This window comes from Piliocolobus tephrosceles, chromosome 6 (assembly GCF_002776525.5).
Source record: "Piliocolobus tephrosceles isolate RC106 chromosome 6, ASM277652v3, whole genome shotgun sequence".
NCBI lineage: Eukaryota > Metazoa > Chordata > Mammalia > Primates > Cercopithecidae > Piliocolobus > Piliocolobus tephrosceles.
Genome location: NC_045439.1, coordinates 3834999 through 3852486, shown reverse-complemented (window position 1 = coordinate 3852486; position 17488 = coordinate 3834999). Strand labels below are relative to the sequence as shown.

General features: G+C 41.8%; 1 protein-coding gene across 1 annotated transcript in view; it reads left to right on the top strand.

Moving 5' to 3' along the window:
- Positions 1-17488, top strand: part of RCOR1 (REST corepressor 1) — a 132432-nt gene that overhangs the window by 105239 nt on the left and 9705 nt on the right. The window contains exons 5-8 of the mRNA XM_023205674.1: positions 5420-5581; positions 6911-7029; positions 9787-9865; positions 13254-13448. Of these exons, the coding sequence (XP_023061442.1) occupies positions 5420-5581; positions 6911-7029; positions 9787-9865; positions 13254-13448 (555 nt within the window). The remainder of the gene's footprint in view (positions 1-5419; positions 5582-6910; positions 7030-9786; positions 9866-13253; positions 13449-17488) is intronic.

Sequence of the window (17488 nt, the reverse complement as noted above, 5' to 3'; positions counted from 1 at the left end):
GGAAGGTGGCTCTAGAAGGTTGAGAGCAATCCTGTATTAAGTTCATGTGTTAGATTTACTTTTCCAAAAAATTGTATGTAAAAACAATATGAAACAAAAACCCTTCTGGGATTTTTTATTTTTATTTTATTTTATTTTATTTTTATTTTTTGAGACGGAGTCTCACTCTGTCACCCAGGCTGGAGTGCAGTGACACAATCTCGGCTCACTGCAAGCTCTGCCTCCCGGGTTCCTGCCATTCTCCTGCCTCAGCCTCCCGTGTAGCTAAGACTACAGGTGCCTGTCACCGCACCTGGCTACTTTTTTTTTTTTTTTTTTTTTTTTTAGTTTTAGTAGAGACGGAGTTTCACTGTGTTAGCCAGGATGGTCTCAATCTCCTGACCCCGTGATCCACCCGTCTCAGCCTCCCAAAGCGCTGGGATTACAGGCGTGAGCCACTGCGCCTGGCCTTATTTTATTTTTTTGAGACGGAGTCTCACTCTGTCACCCAGGCTGGAGGGCAATGGTGCGATCTCGGCTCACTGCAACCTCCGCCTCTCGGGTTCAAACGATTCTCCTGACTCAGCCTCTTGAGTAGCTGGGATTACAGGTGCCCACCACCATGCCCGGCTAATTTTTGTGTTTTTAGTAGAGACAGGGTTTCCCCATGTTGGTCAGGCTGGTCTCGAACTCCTGACCTCATGATCCACCCACATCGGCCTCCCAAAGTGCTAGGATTACAGGCGTGAGCCACCGCGCCCAGCCCCCTTCTGGAATTTTTGGTGGCAGTTGAAATAGTCCCACATGTGGTCATCAGAAAATAAGCCATTCCATCCTGGACAACATGGCAAAATCCTGTCTCTGGAAAAAATTAAAAGCCAGGCATGGTGGTATGTGTCTGTGGTCCCAGCTACTTGGGAGGATGAGGTGGGAGGGTTAGTTGAGCCCAGGAGGTTGAAACCAGCATGGGCAATATAGTGACACCTCATCTCTACAAAAAATTTTAAAATCACCTAAACGTGGTAGTGTGTGCCTGTAGTCTCAGCTACTCTGGAGGCCGAGGTGGGAAGATCGCTTGAGCCTGGAAGGCAGAGGTTGCAGTGAGCCAAGATCATGTCATTGCACTCTAGATCACAACTCTGTATCAACAACAACAAAAAAATAAAAATAAAAAAAGGAAAAGAAGCCATTCCTCACACCAATATGGGATAAACTTCTTGACCTCTAAGGGGTAGGATTGCATCCTGCTATGGGTTTTTGAATCCCTCCCCTACCTTGTTTTGTGGCAGTGAAATGCCTCTTGATCATGTCCAAATGTCTTTCACTGACTGATTTCTAAATCGTGTTCTAATTGCTTGGCTCTGCCATGTGGACCCAGTATTCATTTTGAGCATAACTGTACTAAATCTTTCTTTCTAGATCAGTGTAATAAAGGCCTAATATGCAATTTAAAATAAATAAAAACTTGTGTCTTTTTGTTTGTTTTGTTTTGAGACAAGGTCTTGCTCTGTTACCCATGCTGGAGTGCAGTAGTGTGATCATAGCTCACTGCAGCCTCAAACCCCTGGGCTGAGTCAAGCAGTCCTCCTGCCTCAGCCCCTCAAGTAGCTGCAATTACAGGTGTGCACCACCATGCCTGGCTAACTTGTTTGTTTGTTTTTCGTAGATTCATGGTCTTGCAACGTTCCCCAGGCTGGTCTCCAACTTCTGAGCTCAAGTGATCCTCTCACCTTGGCCTCCCAGAGTGCTAAGGTTACAGGTGGGAGCCACAACGCCCAGCCTCAGAAAATAGTTATAGAATATATATACAACGAAATGGAAAGAAATTTAAATCTTTCACTATAAATAATCAACAAAACATAAAAATGAGACTGGACGTGGTAGCTCGCACCTATAATCCCAGCACTTTGGGCAGATCACTTGAGCTCAGGAGTTGGAGACCAACCTGGGCAACATGGCGAAACCCTGTCTCTACAAAAAAAAAATAGCTGCACATGGTGGCATGCACCTGTAGTCCCAGCTGCTCAGGAGGCTGAATCAGGAGAATTGCTTGAGCCTGGAAGGGAGAAGGTTGCAGTGAGCCAAGATCATGCCATTGCTCCTCCAGCCTGAGCAACGAGAGTGAAACCCTGTCTCAAAAAAAAAAAAAAAAAAAACTAAAAAGACAGTAATTCAGGAAATGAAGGACATAAAAAGCTTTAAGGAGTATACGAAACAAATAGCCAAATGACAAAAGTTCCTCCTTATCAGTGATTACTTTAAATATAAATGGATTAAACTTTCCAAAGGACAGAGATTGTCAGAATGGGTAAAAAATACAGAATCCCACTATATACAAGAGATTAACATTAGCTTCGAAGACACAATTTCAAAGTGAAAGGGTGGAAAATGGTATCCCATGCAAGTAGTAACTGAAAGAAAGCAGGAGTGATTATAATAATATCAGTCAAAATAGACTTTAAATTTAAAAAGGTTATAAGAGACAAGGACGTTCACTGTTGGTGGGAATGTAAAATGGTACAGCTGGTGGGGAAAACAGGATGGCAGCTCCTTAAAAAATTAAAAATAGAATTACCATATTATCCACCAATTCTACTTCTGGCCAGAGTGGGTAGATCACTTGAGCCCAGGAGTTCAAGACCAGCCTGGGCAACATGGCAAAACCCTGTTTCTACAAAAAGTACAAGAAATTTGTCTGGGAATGGTGACTTACGCCTGTATTCCCAGTGCTTTGGAAGGCCGAGGCGGGCGGATCGCGAGGTCAGGAGATCAAGACCATCCTGGCCAACGCGGTGAAACCCCATCTCTACTAAAAATAAAAAAAAAAAAAAATTAGCTGGACGTGGTGGCAGGTGCCTGTAGTCCCAGCCACTCAGGAGGCTGAGGCAGGAGAATGGCGTGAACCCAGGAGGCGGAGCTTGCAGTAAGCCGAGATCGTGCCACTGCACTCCAGCCTGAGCAACAGAGCAAGACTCCATCTCAAAAGAAAAAAAAAAAAGAAATTAGCCAGGTGTGGTGGCATTTGTCTGTAATCCCAGCTACTTGGGAGGCTGAGGCAATCAAGGATGATCACCTGGCCCTGGGAGGTGGAGGTTGCAATGAGTACCACTGCACTCTGGCCTGCGTGACAGAGCCAGACTCTGCCTCAAATAATGATAATAATAATAATAGTAATAATAAATTTTAAAAAATTTTTTTGAGACAGAGCTTCGCTCTTGTCACCCGGGCTGGAGTGCAATGGCATGATCTCGACCTACTGCAACCTCCACCTCCCAGGTTCAAGTGATTCTCTTGCCTCAGCCTCCAGAGTAGCTGGGATTATAAGCGCAAGCCACCACACTTGGCTAATTTTTGTGTTTTTAGTAGAGATGGGGTTTCGCCGTGTTGGCAAGGCTGATCTTGAACTCCTGACCTCAGGTGATTTGCCCACCTCAGCCTCCCAAAGTGCTGGGATTACTGGCGTGAGTGACCACACCCGATCAATAATAAAAATAATCTTTTTTTTTTTTTGAGACGGAGTCTCGCTCTGTCGCCTGGGCTGGAGTGCAGTGGCGCGATCGCAGCTCACTGCAAGCTCCGCCTCCCAGGTTCCCGCCATTCTCCTGCCTCAGCCTCCCGAGTAGCTGGGACTAAGGCGCCCGCCACCTCGCCCAGCTAGTTTTTTGTATTTTTAGTAGAGACGGGGTTTCACAGTGTTAGCCAGGATGGTCTCGATCTCCTGACCTCATGATCCACCCGTCTCGGCCTCCCAAAGTGCTGGGATTACAGGCTTGAGCCACCGCGCCCGGCCTTTTTTTTTTTTCTGAGATGGAGTCTCCCTCTGTCGCCCAGGCTGGAGTGCAGTGGCCAGATCTCAGCTCACTGCAAGCTCCGCCTCCCGGGTTTACGCCAGTCTCCTGCCTTAGCCTCCTGAGTAGCTGGGACTACAGGGCGCCCGCCACCTCGCCCGGCTAGGTTTTTGTATTTTTTAGTAGAGACGGGGTTTCACCGTGTTAGCCAGGATGGTCTTGATCTTCTGACCTCGTGATCCGCCCGTCTTGAAGACAGAAAGTCGAATGATAGTTGTCAGGGCTGGGGGTTGGGAGGAAGAGGGAGAGGGAATAGGAACTGTTGTTTAATGGGTACAGAGTTTCCCTATTACAAGTTGAAAAGAGCTCTGGAGATGGGTATTGGGATGATTGTACAACATTATGAATGTATTTAATACTACTGAACTGTTCACTTGGATGGTTGGGTGGATAAAATTTATGTAATTTTTTTTTCCTTTTTTTTTTTGAGACAGAGTCTCACTCTGTTGCCCAGGCTAGAGTGCAGTGGTGCAATCTCGGCTCACTGTAACCTGTGCCTCCCTGGTTCAAGTGATTCTCCTGCCTCAGCCTCCTGAATAACTACGATTACAGGCACGGGCTACCACACTCAGTTAATTTTTTGTATTTTTAGTAGAGTCTTTTGTAGAGGGTTTCGTCATGTTGACCAGGCTGCTCTCAAACTCCTGATCTCAGATGATCCGCCTGCCTTGGCCTCCCAAAGTGCTGGGATTACAGGCATGAGCCACCGCGCCCGGCCGAAATCAAGTTTCTATTAGAAAAATGTAATGACAATAATAAATCCTCCGTCCCTCCCTTGAGGAGTCTCTGTCACCCAAGCTGGAACAACCTCTGCCTCCCAGGTTCAAGTGATTCTCCTACCTCAGCCTTCTGAATTGGTGGGACTACAGGCATGCGCCACTATGCCCAGCTAATGTTTTTTCAAATTTTTAGTAGAGAGAGGGTTTCACCATGTTGGCCAGGCTAGTCTTGAACTCCTGACCTCATGTGATCCACCTACCTCGGCCTCCCAAAGTGCTGGGATTACAGGTGTGAGCCACCACACCCAGCCAGTTTCTAAGGAGTGAAAGCCAGTATTCATTTTTCATTTCATCTCTTTATGTTCATGCTAATTTTTAACTATTTTAGAATAATTGTTTGTAGATAGTTTCTCTGTGACCACTTCCCTGATGATACCTATGTTGCCATACCTAACAAGTATCACCTTCCCTTGTTGCTGTACCTAACAAGTTGTCACCATCCTGAATTGTATACTTATTGTATCCAAGAAAAATATTTTTATTGTATGTGTAATTTCCAATTAAAACATACTGTATTTTGTTTGAAAATTAAATAATTTATTTAAATTGCTTCACTCTTTCTTGATACTTATATCTATATTAAAAGACATACCTATAATAAAAATTACATCACCTGAAAAAAAAAGTATGTTGTGTGTATGTTACCACAATTACAAAGAATAGAAAAAGGGGCATCTGACAGTGTCTGCCACTTAGCACTGTATATGAGTGAGTTTGTCTAAATATGAAGTAGTTCTCACTTTTCTTTTTTTTGGTCTCATTTCCATTTTCATTGTTTTTTGATCTAAAATTTCACTGATATGATTTTTGTAGGCTCTTGGGATGCTCTTCTGGCATAAACATAATATCGAAAAGTCGTTGGCTGATTTGCCCAACTTTACCCCTTTCCCAGATGAGTGGACTGTGGAAGATAAAGTCTTATTTGAGCAAGCCTTTAGTTTTCATGGGAAAACTTTTCATAGAATCCAACAAATGGTAAGTAGATGAGACCACTGAGTTCTAACTAGTTTTTTCTCCTAGCTACTCTCTTCTGCAGCATACTTGAGATAGGGATATCATACTCAAACATAAACATTCCCATTTTTGATAAAGTTCCCCTTTAGAAGATTCAGCTTAGTACGTGCTGCTCTGTGGACAGGAGTTTTCCAGTTACAGGAGTAAAGCACTTCTAGCACTTCCCATCCTGTCATCTGCGATTGGACCCTCCCCACCCGCCCGTCCCTCTTGTTGGGACTCCCAAAAGATGAGACCCATACGAAAGATTTTTTTTTTTTTAGACGGAGTCTCGCTCTTTCACCAGGCTGGAGTACAGTGGCGCGATCTTGGCTCACTGCAGCCTCCACCTCCCGGGTTCAAGCGATTTTCGTGCCTCAGCCTCCTGAGTAACTGGGACTACAGGCGCATGCCACCACGCCTGGCTAATTTTTTTGTATCTTTTTTTTTTTTTTTTTTTTTTTTTTTTTGAGAGAAGGAGTCTCGCTCTGTCGCCCAGGCTGGAGTGCAGTGGCCGGATCTCAGCTCACTGCAAGCTCCGCCTCCCGGGTTCACGCCATTCTCCTGCCTCAACCTTCCAAGTGGCTGGGATTACAGGCGCCCGCCACCTCGCCCGGCTAGTTTTTTTTTGTATTTTTTAGTAGAGACGGGGTTTCACCGTGTTTGCCAGGATGGTCTCGATCTCCTGACCTCGTGATCCGCCCGTCTCGGCCTCCCAAAGTGCTGGGATTACAGGCTTGAGCCACCGCGCCCGGCCTTTTTTGTATCTTTAGTAGAGACAGGGTTTCACCATATTAGCCAAAATGGTCTCAATCTTCTGACCTCACGATCCGCCCGCCTCGGCCTCCCACAATGCTGGGATTACAGGCGTGAGCCACCGCGCCCAGCACAAAAGATCTTTCATGGTTGTCTGAGGTGGTGCCTCAAGGGGCTCTGTCTGCTTGGGGACAGCTGACTTACCATTTACATTCTGGAAAGCTCTTTGGTAGACTCCTACTTAAAAGCTTACTGACATTTGCATTAAGTGTTAACATGAATTTTTAAAAAATAAACTAAGTTTTATTTAAGGACATTGGGTGTGTGAAAACTCTTGATTCATCTTGAATTGGTTTTCATTGACTAAGTTTCACTTACAAACTTCAGTAATTTAAAATGTCTATTGATAAGAATCCATTTATCAATTTTTTCTTATCAGAAAAAAGGGCTATGGCTTCAGACATAGAAGAGTGATCCTTATTAAAGGTATCTAAACATTTGATTTTTCTAGATTACTTTTATATTCAAATAAACCAACTCATTTTTTATGTTTAGCTTCCTGATAAATCTATAGCAAGTCTGGTAAAATTTTACTATTCTTGGAAGAAGACAAGGACTAAAACTAGTGTGATGGATCGCCATGCCCGGAAACAAAAACGGGAGCGGGAGGAGAGGTGAGCACGTGGCTGGGGTGTTGTCTAACCACTTAGGGGACTATCTAAGAGCCCCAGATACACAAAGGCAAAGCAGAATGACTGGTTTTCTCCCCGTGCCTTCCCAGTGGAACTGCATGTTCATGAGATGTATTAGAGTGTGTGACATTATTCAGGGATTTTTTTCTCACCTCTCTTTCTCTGCAGTCAGTGAACTTCCATTTTGAGTCAGTTAACTTTGACCCATTTTTTTTCCTGCCCCTTTAGAAGGGGTGGCTCCTTTTAATTAAAAAAATCTTTTATTTTGTAGTTTGAGGTTTAATATGGCATAGTTTTACAAGATCCATTTGGTGTGTTTTTACCTTTGTCATGTGGAAACAAAAATACAACAATACAATTTAGAGTTGCTGCTTCTTTTTTTGACCATCTGTTTTTTGTGTGTGAATGAGAAAGAGAAACATTTTATGATTTTTTTTTTTTTTTTTTTTTTTTGAGACAAGTGTTGCTGTGTCGCCCAGGCTGGAGTGCAGTGGCGCGATCTCAGCTCACTGCAAGCTTCGCCTTTCTGCAAGCTCCCAGGTTCACGCCATTCTCCTGGTTCAGCCTCCCAAGTAGCTGGAACTACAGGCACCCACCACCTTGCCTGGCTAATTTTTTTGTATTTTTAGTAGAGACGGGATTTCACCATGTTAGCCAGGATGGTCTCGTTCTCCTGACCTCGTGATCCGCCCGCCTCAGCCTCCCAAAGTGTTGGGATTATAGGCTTGAGCCACCGCGCCCGGCCTATAATTTCTTAATAAAGATGTTAGTTTTAAGGATAGCTTAGTATGGAGAATACTTCTTAACCATCACTTCCTCAGTCTTATATGTAGCTTAGAGAAGTGGAAATGGCCAACTCACACTCAGAAATGGGTTCTAGTGTGAGCTCTGAAGATTCCACTAACATGCCACAGGCTACACTGGGATGTTTAAGGTCTTTCATTTATTTTTTTAACATAGTAAAATTGTACATACAGACAGGTGAGTTCAACATGCGTCTTCCCCAAGCCTCTTGTTTTCCTTAACTCTAAAATGAAGATGTTTGAAGTCCAGAAGGCAGCATGCAGACCTAATGGTTTTCTTGTTAAAGTGGTGAGAGATAGGTAGGTTTTAAAAAATCCTATTTTCCACATTTCCTGTCATATTTTTATCAATAATAAAAAAAATGAAGGAGGATGAAATATATGGTCCCCGGCGTCCCATCTCAGGATGGAATTTTATCATTTCAAATGAAAAAGTAACATGTGAGAACACATTGAAAGTTGAGTATCACTTTTGGAGAATTCAAACCTCTTGGCCCAAGTATAAATTGAGAGTGATGTTAGGAACATCTCCAAAGCTCTTTTCAATTGTAAGAGCCTATGCAATTATTGACTATGATACATCTGCATATTTTTGCCTCCGACTTACATACTAGTAGGTCTATTTAGGGATGAGTACTCTTATTAATTTTTAATGAAGCTTTTTCATTTCCCTAGTTTACTGTCTGTATAGTAAGTCTATTACTACAAGCAGGTGCAGTTTACTAAACCGCAATCAAAATTAAATAATACAGAATGGAATTGGATATCCTTGAGTACGAAATGAGAATACCTGCCAACACTTCCATTCTTACTCCCTGGAAGCTTCCTTCCTTCCCTCCCTCCCTCCCTCCCTCCCTCCCTTCCTTCCTTCCTTCCTACATTACATTACATTACTTGGCCCTGATGGGGCCAAGAACTGCTCTGCCTCCACCTCCCATGTGCACCTTAACCACTTTTGGGATGCAGGGATGGATATGCTGCAGCAGCACCTGATAAATTGTTGACTTTCTAACAGGACTTGCCTGTGAAAGTCATGGCAGGGACTGGGACAAAAATGCCCTTACCGAAGGCTCTTTCTTCTTGTGGACACTCTTTCCTCAGCTAGAGCTTCCTGCCACCTTGGTGGAGGATGGGGAGGAGGTGGCGCATAGTAGGCATGGTCTCCTGGGGTGGATTCCAGAGCAGTGCAAGGTGGGCAAACTGGGGCAGGCTACTTGACTTCTGTAGACTTAGTTTTCTCATGTTTTACAGTTGCATTCCTACCTACACCGGGACTTCTCTTGTTTGTTTTAAATTTAATGAAATACTGAATTAAATTAAATTGAAATTAAATAAAAAAATACTACATTCAGGATATTACAAAAAGCATTTGAAGTATATACCAATGTAAATTTTCTTTTTAAAATTAAACTTAATTTTAAAACATTGGTTGTCCAGGACACCAGAAAAGCCTCAGACTTTGTGTGGCCTTGGGTAGAAAGATGGTACTTGAAAAAGGATTTTTTTACTTGTTGGCAGGTTTGTTCCCAATGCAGTGGAAATTTATTCTCCATAATTTCTCAGTTTTGTTTAGTAATCATATCCTAGTCCTCAGTAGATAATTATGGGAAAATAACATGTAAATGCATTTTCACTTTGATATTTTCAGTTTACAAATACAGAGCAATCATGTTTTCGATCTGGATTGGAAAGTTAGGAATCTATTTTAGTAGTTTTTCATCATTTAGACTGAAAGAACTATGGAGTTGGTATTCTGTTTCAATTACAAAGATGTTTTTATCTCAGCAGCCTGAAAACATACTAATTTTATATTAAATCAATTTATTGTTTATATTTGGTAAAATTAGTGCAAAATTTTCAGTTAAATCAATTTATTGTTTGTATTTGGTAAAATTAGTACAAAATAACCATTCAATAACTTGTTCTTGTCTTCCAGTGAGGATGAACTGGAAGAAACAAATGGAAATAATCCCATTGACATTGAGGTTGATCAAAACAAGGAAAGCAAAAAGGAGGTATTTTTCCCCCTAGTATTGTTTAGGCGAATAAGTTTTATTACTAGTTTCATAAATAAAACATTCCTCTTGCTTAATACATTAAGTGCTATGTGGAAAGCAGCATGATATGACTGTTTTTTCAACAATACTGTCTTTGCTTTGTAGATTGTATAATTTTGTTTGCCAATAGATATGAATAAAGGAAGCCTTAAAGGAGAGAAAATAGCACTAATGAGTAATGATGTTCCCTAGGACAGCAGTCCTCACTGACTTTCTTCATAAACCATTAGCTCAGTAGGCTAGCAAGTGGTCTGGTGAATTCCAGGCAGCCGTAGGGTCTCCATTCACACTATAGCTGCCCCAGCATCTGCCTATCCTAGGCACACATGCCGTGCCTGGGGTGACTGCAGGGAGCTGGCAGGGACTCAGCCCAGCCCTCCTGTTACTCAGAAGCAGTAATTTGGTCACACCAGGGTGAGCCAGGACCATCCTCTCTCACATGGTGACTGTTTCATCTCATCATTTTAAAAAATAATTATACAAGAGATTGTAGTTTCTGGATTCAGGGGGCTCGCGAACCCCTACAATTGCATGTAACTTTTACATAGGTTCATAGAGGTATTTTTCTGAAGACACAGTCTATAGTTTCAATAAAATTTCTCAGGGAGTTCTCTCTCTCTGCTCCAAATTATAAGAACAGTTATTTTAAGCCTGTAAAAACAGAAGGGTCTAAATTTATCTAAACTTTAAAATGACATCAGTGATATATGCTTCTTATAGACAAGGTAGGAAATACAGCCAACTGAAAGAAGAAAATTAAAGCGATTTATAATATTATCCATAATCACCGTCAACCTTTTGGTGACTTTTTCCTGAGAACTCTCAGTAAAATTTATATTCTTAATTCTGAATCTAGTCACTTTTTGGAAATAATAGAATGGGAGCTTTGTAGTTTTTAGAACCTTTCAAAATTTACTCTACCTTGGGTTTTTTTGTTTTGTTTTGTTTTTTGTTTTTTGTTTTTTGAGACAGGGCCTTCTGTGTCACTCAGGCTGGAATGCAGTGGCACCGTGACTCACCGCAGCCGCCAACTCCTGGGCTCAAGCAGTCCTTCCACTATGGCCTCCCAAAGTGCTGGGATAACAGGCATGAGCCATCCCCAGCCCAGCCCCTTGAATTTTTTTTTTTTTTTTTTTTTTTTTGAGACAGAGTCTCACTCTGTTGCCCAGGCTGGAGTGCAGTAGTATGATCTTGGCTCACTGCAACCCCTGCCTCCCAGGTTCAAGTGATTCTCCTGCCTCAGCCTCCCGAGGAGCTGGGATTACAGGCACATGCCACCATACCCTGCTAGTTTTTTTTGATTTTTAGTAGAGATGGGGTTTCACCATGTTGGTCAGGCTGGACCTTGAATTTTTTTATGTTAAATATATTTGTATACATAGCTATATATTATTCTGTCACATGAATATTTCATAATTGAGTTACCTTATTCTATGTGGATTTTCCAGTTGTTTATTCTTCCTGTTTTTTGCTTTTATAAACAATGCTGGATTGATTGATTCTCACATAACTCAATATTTGTGCTCGTAGGTTTTTGTTTTTTATTAGAACTAATTCCTGGAAGTCGAATTGTTGAGTCAGCGTGTTCTAGATATATATATATATTGTTGAGGCTTTTTTTGGTTATATATCACCAAATTGGAAATTGGTCATTTTTTTTTTGCATAATTTATATGAATGCCCAAATAAGACCCTGAGGGTTAGCTAAATTAGATTCTTTGGGAAATCATACTGTAGTTGGAGTTTTTATTAAGCTTTGTGTTGATGTATTGCTATTTACCAGGTTTTTCAGTGGCACATTTTAAATGAGAGAAAACACTTGATTTCATACAATTTTTATAATTCCTGTTTATATAATGTTATTTCTGATTCAGAAAGAAAATGGCTAAATCATAGTTTCTTTTTTTTTTTTTGGGGGGGGGGGGGGGGATGGAGTCTTGCTCTGTCGCCCAGGCTGGAGTGCAGTGGTCCGATCTCAGCTCACTGCAGCCTCCGCCTCCTGGGTTCAAGCAATTCTCTGCTTCAGCCTCCCAAGTAGCTGGGATTACAGGGGCCTGCCACCACACCTGATTAATTTTTGTATTTTTAGTAGAGACGGGGTTTCACCATCTTGGCCAGGCTGGTCTTGAACTCCTGACCTCAAGTGATCCACCTGCCTCGGCCTCCCAAAGTGCTGAGATTACAGCTGTGAGCCACCACACCTGGCCCATCATAGTTTCTTTTTTTGTTTGTTTTTTTTCTTTTTTTGAGGCGGAGTCATGCTCTGTTGCCCAGCCTGGAGTGCAGTGATACGATCTCATCTCACTGCAAGCTCCGCCTCCCGGGTTCATGCCATTCTCCTGCCTCAGCCTCCCAAGTAGCTGGGACTACAGATGCCTGCCACCACACCCGGCTAATTTTTTGTATTTTTACTAGAGACAGGGTTTCACCGTGTTAGCCAGGATGGTCTCAATCTCCTGACCTCGTGATCTGCCCGCCTGGGCCTCCCAAAGTGCTGGGATTACAGGCGTGAGCCACTGTGCCCAGCCGCCTGGCCCATAGTTTCTTTTAAGTGTTAAAATGATACTAGAACAGACGTAGTCCGTTGGTAATCTTTATTAAACATCATGGTCCCATACAGAGCACAGTTTATTGCCTACTAATATTTTTGTATTACCCGCTTATTGAAGAAATTATCACTACCATTATAGTTTTGCAGTGTCTTTAGCTCAGTCTTCTAAAATACGAAGCAGAAAGTCATATTTTCAGCTTTATCAGTGAATGCTAATGCACTAACAAGATGAAATTATGAGCAATTATAAAAACTTCTTGTTCTTAAAATGGTTATCAGTAAATTATATTCTTTAACTTGACAAGATTTTACTGTTTCATTTCTGAAGGTTTTGGTTTTACAGACGTTAATAGCCGTCATGCATTTTTAAATGAGAAGGTATATTATTTTAGAGTAAGTCATATGAGTTGCCCTAAAAATTGTGTTTTCCAAAAATGTGTGTAAAAAGCCATAATTTCATGTAGATAAATACAGATGTGTGTGTGGCCACAAAACTCACTAGCAGCAAATACAGATTTTTTTCTAGGAAGCCGAGAATTCTTATTTTCATTGGCTTAAAATGATAGAGTAAGGAAGTATTTGTACAAGGAGGAATGGAACACAGTTTCGTTGTGTTTAGTCAAAACTCCATAGCCCAAATTCTGTCTGTGAACTGCCTGTTAGAATTTGTAGATCTCATTTGGTTGTGATAGGGCATGGTATTTGTCTTAGATTGTTTTGGTGCCATGCTAAGGAAATAAATATGTTTATTGACTTTTTTTTTTAAGTTTCATTTATCACATGTGTATCATGCAGGTGCCCCCTACTGAGACAGTTCCTCAGGTCAAAAAAGAAAAACATAGCACACAAGCTAAAAATAGAGCAAAAAGGAAACCTCCTAAAGGAATGTTTCTTTCTCAAGAAGATGTGGAGGCTGTTTCTGCCAATGCCACTGCTGCTACCACGGTGCTGAGACAACTAGACATGGAACTAGTTTCAGTCAAACGACAGGTACTCCTAAGCCAGGTCTTGAATGTAAAAGAGTTAATTAGCACTTTAGAGGTGTTTCTGTTATTCATATATGTGAACGTTCTCTTTCCATAAATCTCAAAGGAGCATTCTGTTTCTAAGGAATTGGACAGATCTTGAATACTAGCCCATTGATTTTTTTTTTCTTTTTAACGAACATGTAAATTGAAGTGGATGGATATAGTGTCATCTGAAAGTATTTCTGAAGTATATAGGAAAGCATATGAATATCATATTTATATTATATATGTGTCTGTGTCTCCATGATTTCTTACAATATGAACATACCCCCGTAACCTGCATCTGAATCAGAAAATGGAATGTTGCCCCCAGGCCCATGCATTTTCCCTCCTGGTCACTGTTCCATGGAATGCTGCATTGCCCTCAGCAACTTCGCCCCTCTTTTATTACCTGACTCCTCCTTGTAGGTGGCCACTATTCTGATTTTTTTTCTTTTTAATTTTATTTTGTTTTTGAGACAGTGTCTTGTCCTGTTGCCCAGGCTGGAGTACAGCGGTGCGATCTTGGCTCACTGTAACCTTTGCTTCCAGGGCTCAAGCAATCCTCCCACCTCAGCCTCCCAAGTAGTTGGGAGTACAGGCGCTTGCCATCAACCTGGCTAATTTTTTGTATTTTTAGTAGAGACAGGGTTTTGCCATGTTCCCCAGGCTGGTCTTGAACTCCTGAGGTCAAGTGATCTGCCTGCCTCAGCCTCCCAAAGTGTACTGAGATTACAGGTGTGAGCTACCACACTCGACCCTGTTCTGATGTTTAAAACCATAGGTTGTTTTTGTCCATTTTTGAATTTTATATAAATCAAACTCATGATACTGTTTATGTCTGGCTTTCTTTCAACCTGAGAGCTAAACAGTTTTTCAAAGCGATCCTGTTATTTGATGTGCGTTTTGGTTGCTCATCAGCGTTTCTCAGCTGTAGCACTATCGCCATGTTGGGCTATTCTGTACACTGTAAAGATGTTTAGCAGCATCCCTGGTCTTGACCCACTAAATGCTAGTAGCACCCTCCCCCTACCAGTTGTGACAACAGAAATATCCCTAGGCATCACCAGATTACCTCACAGGGGCACAATTGTCCCCATTTGAGAACCACTGCGCTACATCATTGCTATATTTTGGTAGTCTTACATTTTAGCCCTTCTAATGGGTTATAATGATGCCTCATTGTACTTTTTATTTGGCAGTTCCCTGATGGCTAGTGAGGTTGCTCACCTTTTCATCCATTTGTTGGCCATTTGGATATCCTCTTTTGTGATGTGTACTCAAGTCTCATCTGTTTTTTTTCTGTCAGGTTGCATATTTTCTTACTGGTTTATAGGTGTTATTTAGGCTCTGAGTTGTTTTCTACAACTTGTATTGTAAATACTGTAAATATGTTTTCCATTCTGTGACTCTTAATGGTATCTTTTGATGAACAGTAATTTTAATTTTAAGGTAGTTTAGTTTCTTAGTCTTTTCAGGTTAGTGTTTTTGAGTTCTGTTCACCTTTCTCAAGGTCATGACGATATTCTCCCATGTTAATCTTAGAAGTGTTGTTTTACCTTTTACATTTTGATCTAGAAATGTTTTTCTGTATTTGTTGTTACATGTAGGATTAATAGTCACTGTTTTGTTTTCATATGAGTATCAATTTGGTCAAGTATTTTTTGAAGAAACTGTCCTTTCTCCTTTGCAATGCAGCAGTACCTTTGTTTTACATCCAGTGTCTGTATGCATATGAGTCTGGTTCTCTGTTGCTTTGATCTGTTTGTCCATCCTTCACCGATACATTCTGTCCTAACTTTATGTACTTTATTTTAGTTATCCAGTGTAATATAAGTTCTCCAAGATTGTCTTAGTTATCCCTGGCCTTTTAATTTCCATATAAAATTTAGAATTACTTTATCAATTTTCAGAAAAATAATTTGAATTTTGATTGGGATTGTATTGCACCTATAGATAAAAATGGAGAGTTAATGTCTTTATTGAGTTTCCTGATCAGTGAACATGATATACCCCTCCACTTCTATAGGTCTGTAATTTCTCTCAATGTTGTGTTGTTTTCTGTGTAAGAGCTTATGCATCTGTTGTTAGTCATTCCATGATATTTGGTACTTTTTTGTGCTCTTGTAAAGGATATTGTTTTTTAAATCACTTTTTGTAATTATTTTTGCCTGCTATGTAGCTTATTATTTTAATCTGATTGCATAGTACATTTAAACCGAAAATTCTACCTAGTAGTTGGTTCCTGTCCTTTCATTCTCTCTCTGGAATTCAATTCCAGAAACCCGTCAGCAAGTTGTTGACTGACAGTTTATTTTTGGTTTTTGCTGCTTTTGATTTATCTTGATGGTTTCCTTGGAAGGTTAAACAGGAGACCAACTGTCATCTCATAGACACTAAGAGCAGGGTGTGCTGCCGTCTTTCTTGTGGTTTAGGGAGGCAGCCCAGACCGGGACCCACGTACGCTCTGTGTGCCCAGAGGAGCGGCTTCTTGTCATGGCTGCTGGCACAGCTGCACTCTCATCTTAGGAGAATCACTTAATCTTTGTAGGCCTCTTTTCAAATGAGATTAATCCTGGCCTGCCTGATCTCTCAGAATATGTCTGGGCTACTGTGTGAGAGAGCATTTGAAGCTCTGTTTGTACTGGAAGAACTCTCTCTGGGGCTGTGAGCTCTTGTTGACATTGTTATCTTCCTTTACAAGGATGCTCCTTTCTCCCTCTGCTGAGTGAGCTCCTGGTGGTTGCTGTTTAATACGTTGAGGAAAGAAAAAGAGGCCCTTCTCTTCTCCGTAGGTGTTATTGACTCCCTAGTATGAGAGAGAAAAGATTCTTCGGTTTTCAGAGCAGGGTCAAGAGCAAGAATTTTTAAAATTTGAAGGTCGCTCACAATTATGAAGAGTGAGGACTCAGCCTCACTCAGAGAGGAGGTGCGTGATTTCCTTTCCACAGCCTTTCTAGGGCCACAGTGCAGCAGTGTGTTCATTGCCAAATGTGCTTCTAGACTCAAAATGGGCAGTCAGTCCACAGGGGCCACTTGTTCTGGAGGCCGTCATGTTTGGTATATCAAGGATACATTCTGAGAATAACAGAAAACTTGACTAACAGCAACTTAAGCAATTTAGGGTTTATTTTTCGCAAATAGCAAGAAGTGCCAGCATCAGTGGCTACTGGTGTTACTCATGTGTTCAGTGATGCTCTCAGGGACCCAGGAACTTTTCAGGTCTTCTACTCTGCCATTCTCAGCTGTTGGCTTTTCATCTTGCTTGTTGCCTCATGTTGGAAGCTGCTGGAGCCATTTTGCAGCCCTCACATCTGCATTCAGGGCAGTATGAAGAGGAGGTGGGGGTGGAGGTAAGCTGTCTGTCCCTTTTAGCAGGAAAAGCAAAAGCCTTACCCAGAAGCTCCTTAGCTGAATTTGGTGTGCCCGTGCGTTGTGTACTGCTCTTCCTCCTTCCCAGGACATCGTCAGCCTCTACCAGCGAGAAGGGGGCTGGGCATGTCTCATAAATTAGCCAGTGAACAGTGCAGGTTGCATTAGGTCTTTCTCTGAGTGGAGAATAAAATGATCTGACATTAAAAGAGGAATCACTATGCCCACAGTAAAGTAGAAAACAAGGTTCTGTATGACTGAGGGCTGGGCAGGAACGTGGTGGAAGGGTGGTGGTGTCTAGGTAGGGCGCCAGGACAAGTGGATGGCTTTTCCATTTTTCATCTTGTTTTTTCTTTAAGTGTGATTACCTTTGCATCCTTTTTCTTACCTGTCTCGTTGCCACTCACTTTCCAGTTAGCATGATGGTGGCAGCTCATCTCTGGGTTTTTTTCTGCTTAATAAACACTAGATGTTTGGGGGGCATATTTTGTTTTTGTTTTTGGAGACAGGATCTTGGTCTGTTGTCCATCCTGGGACTGTAGTGTTCCAGCCATGGAAGGCCTGGGCTCAAGCAGCTGCCCACTTCAGCCCCTGAGTGGGTAGGACTGCAGGTGGGCACCACCACACATGGCTAATACTGCAGGTGGGCAC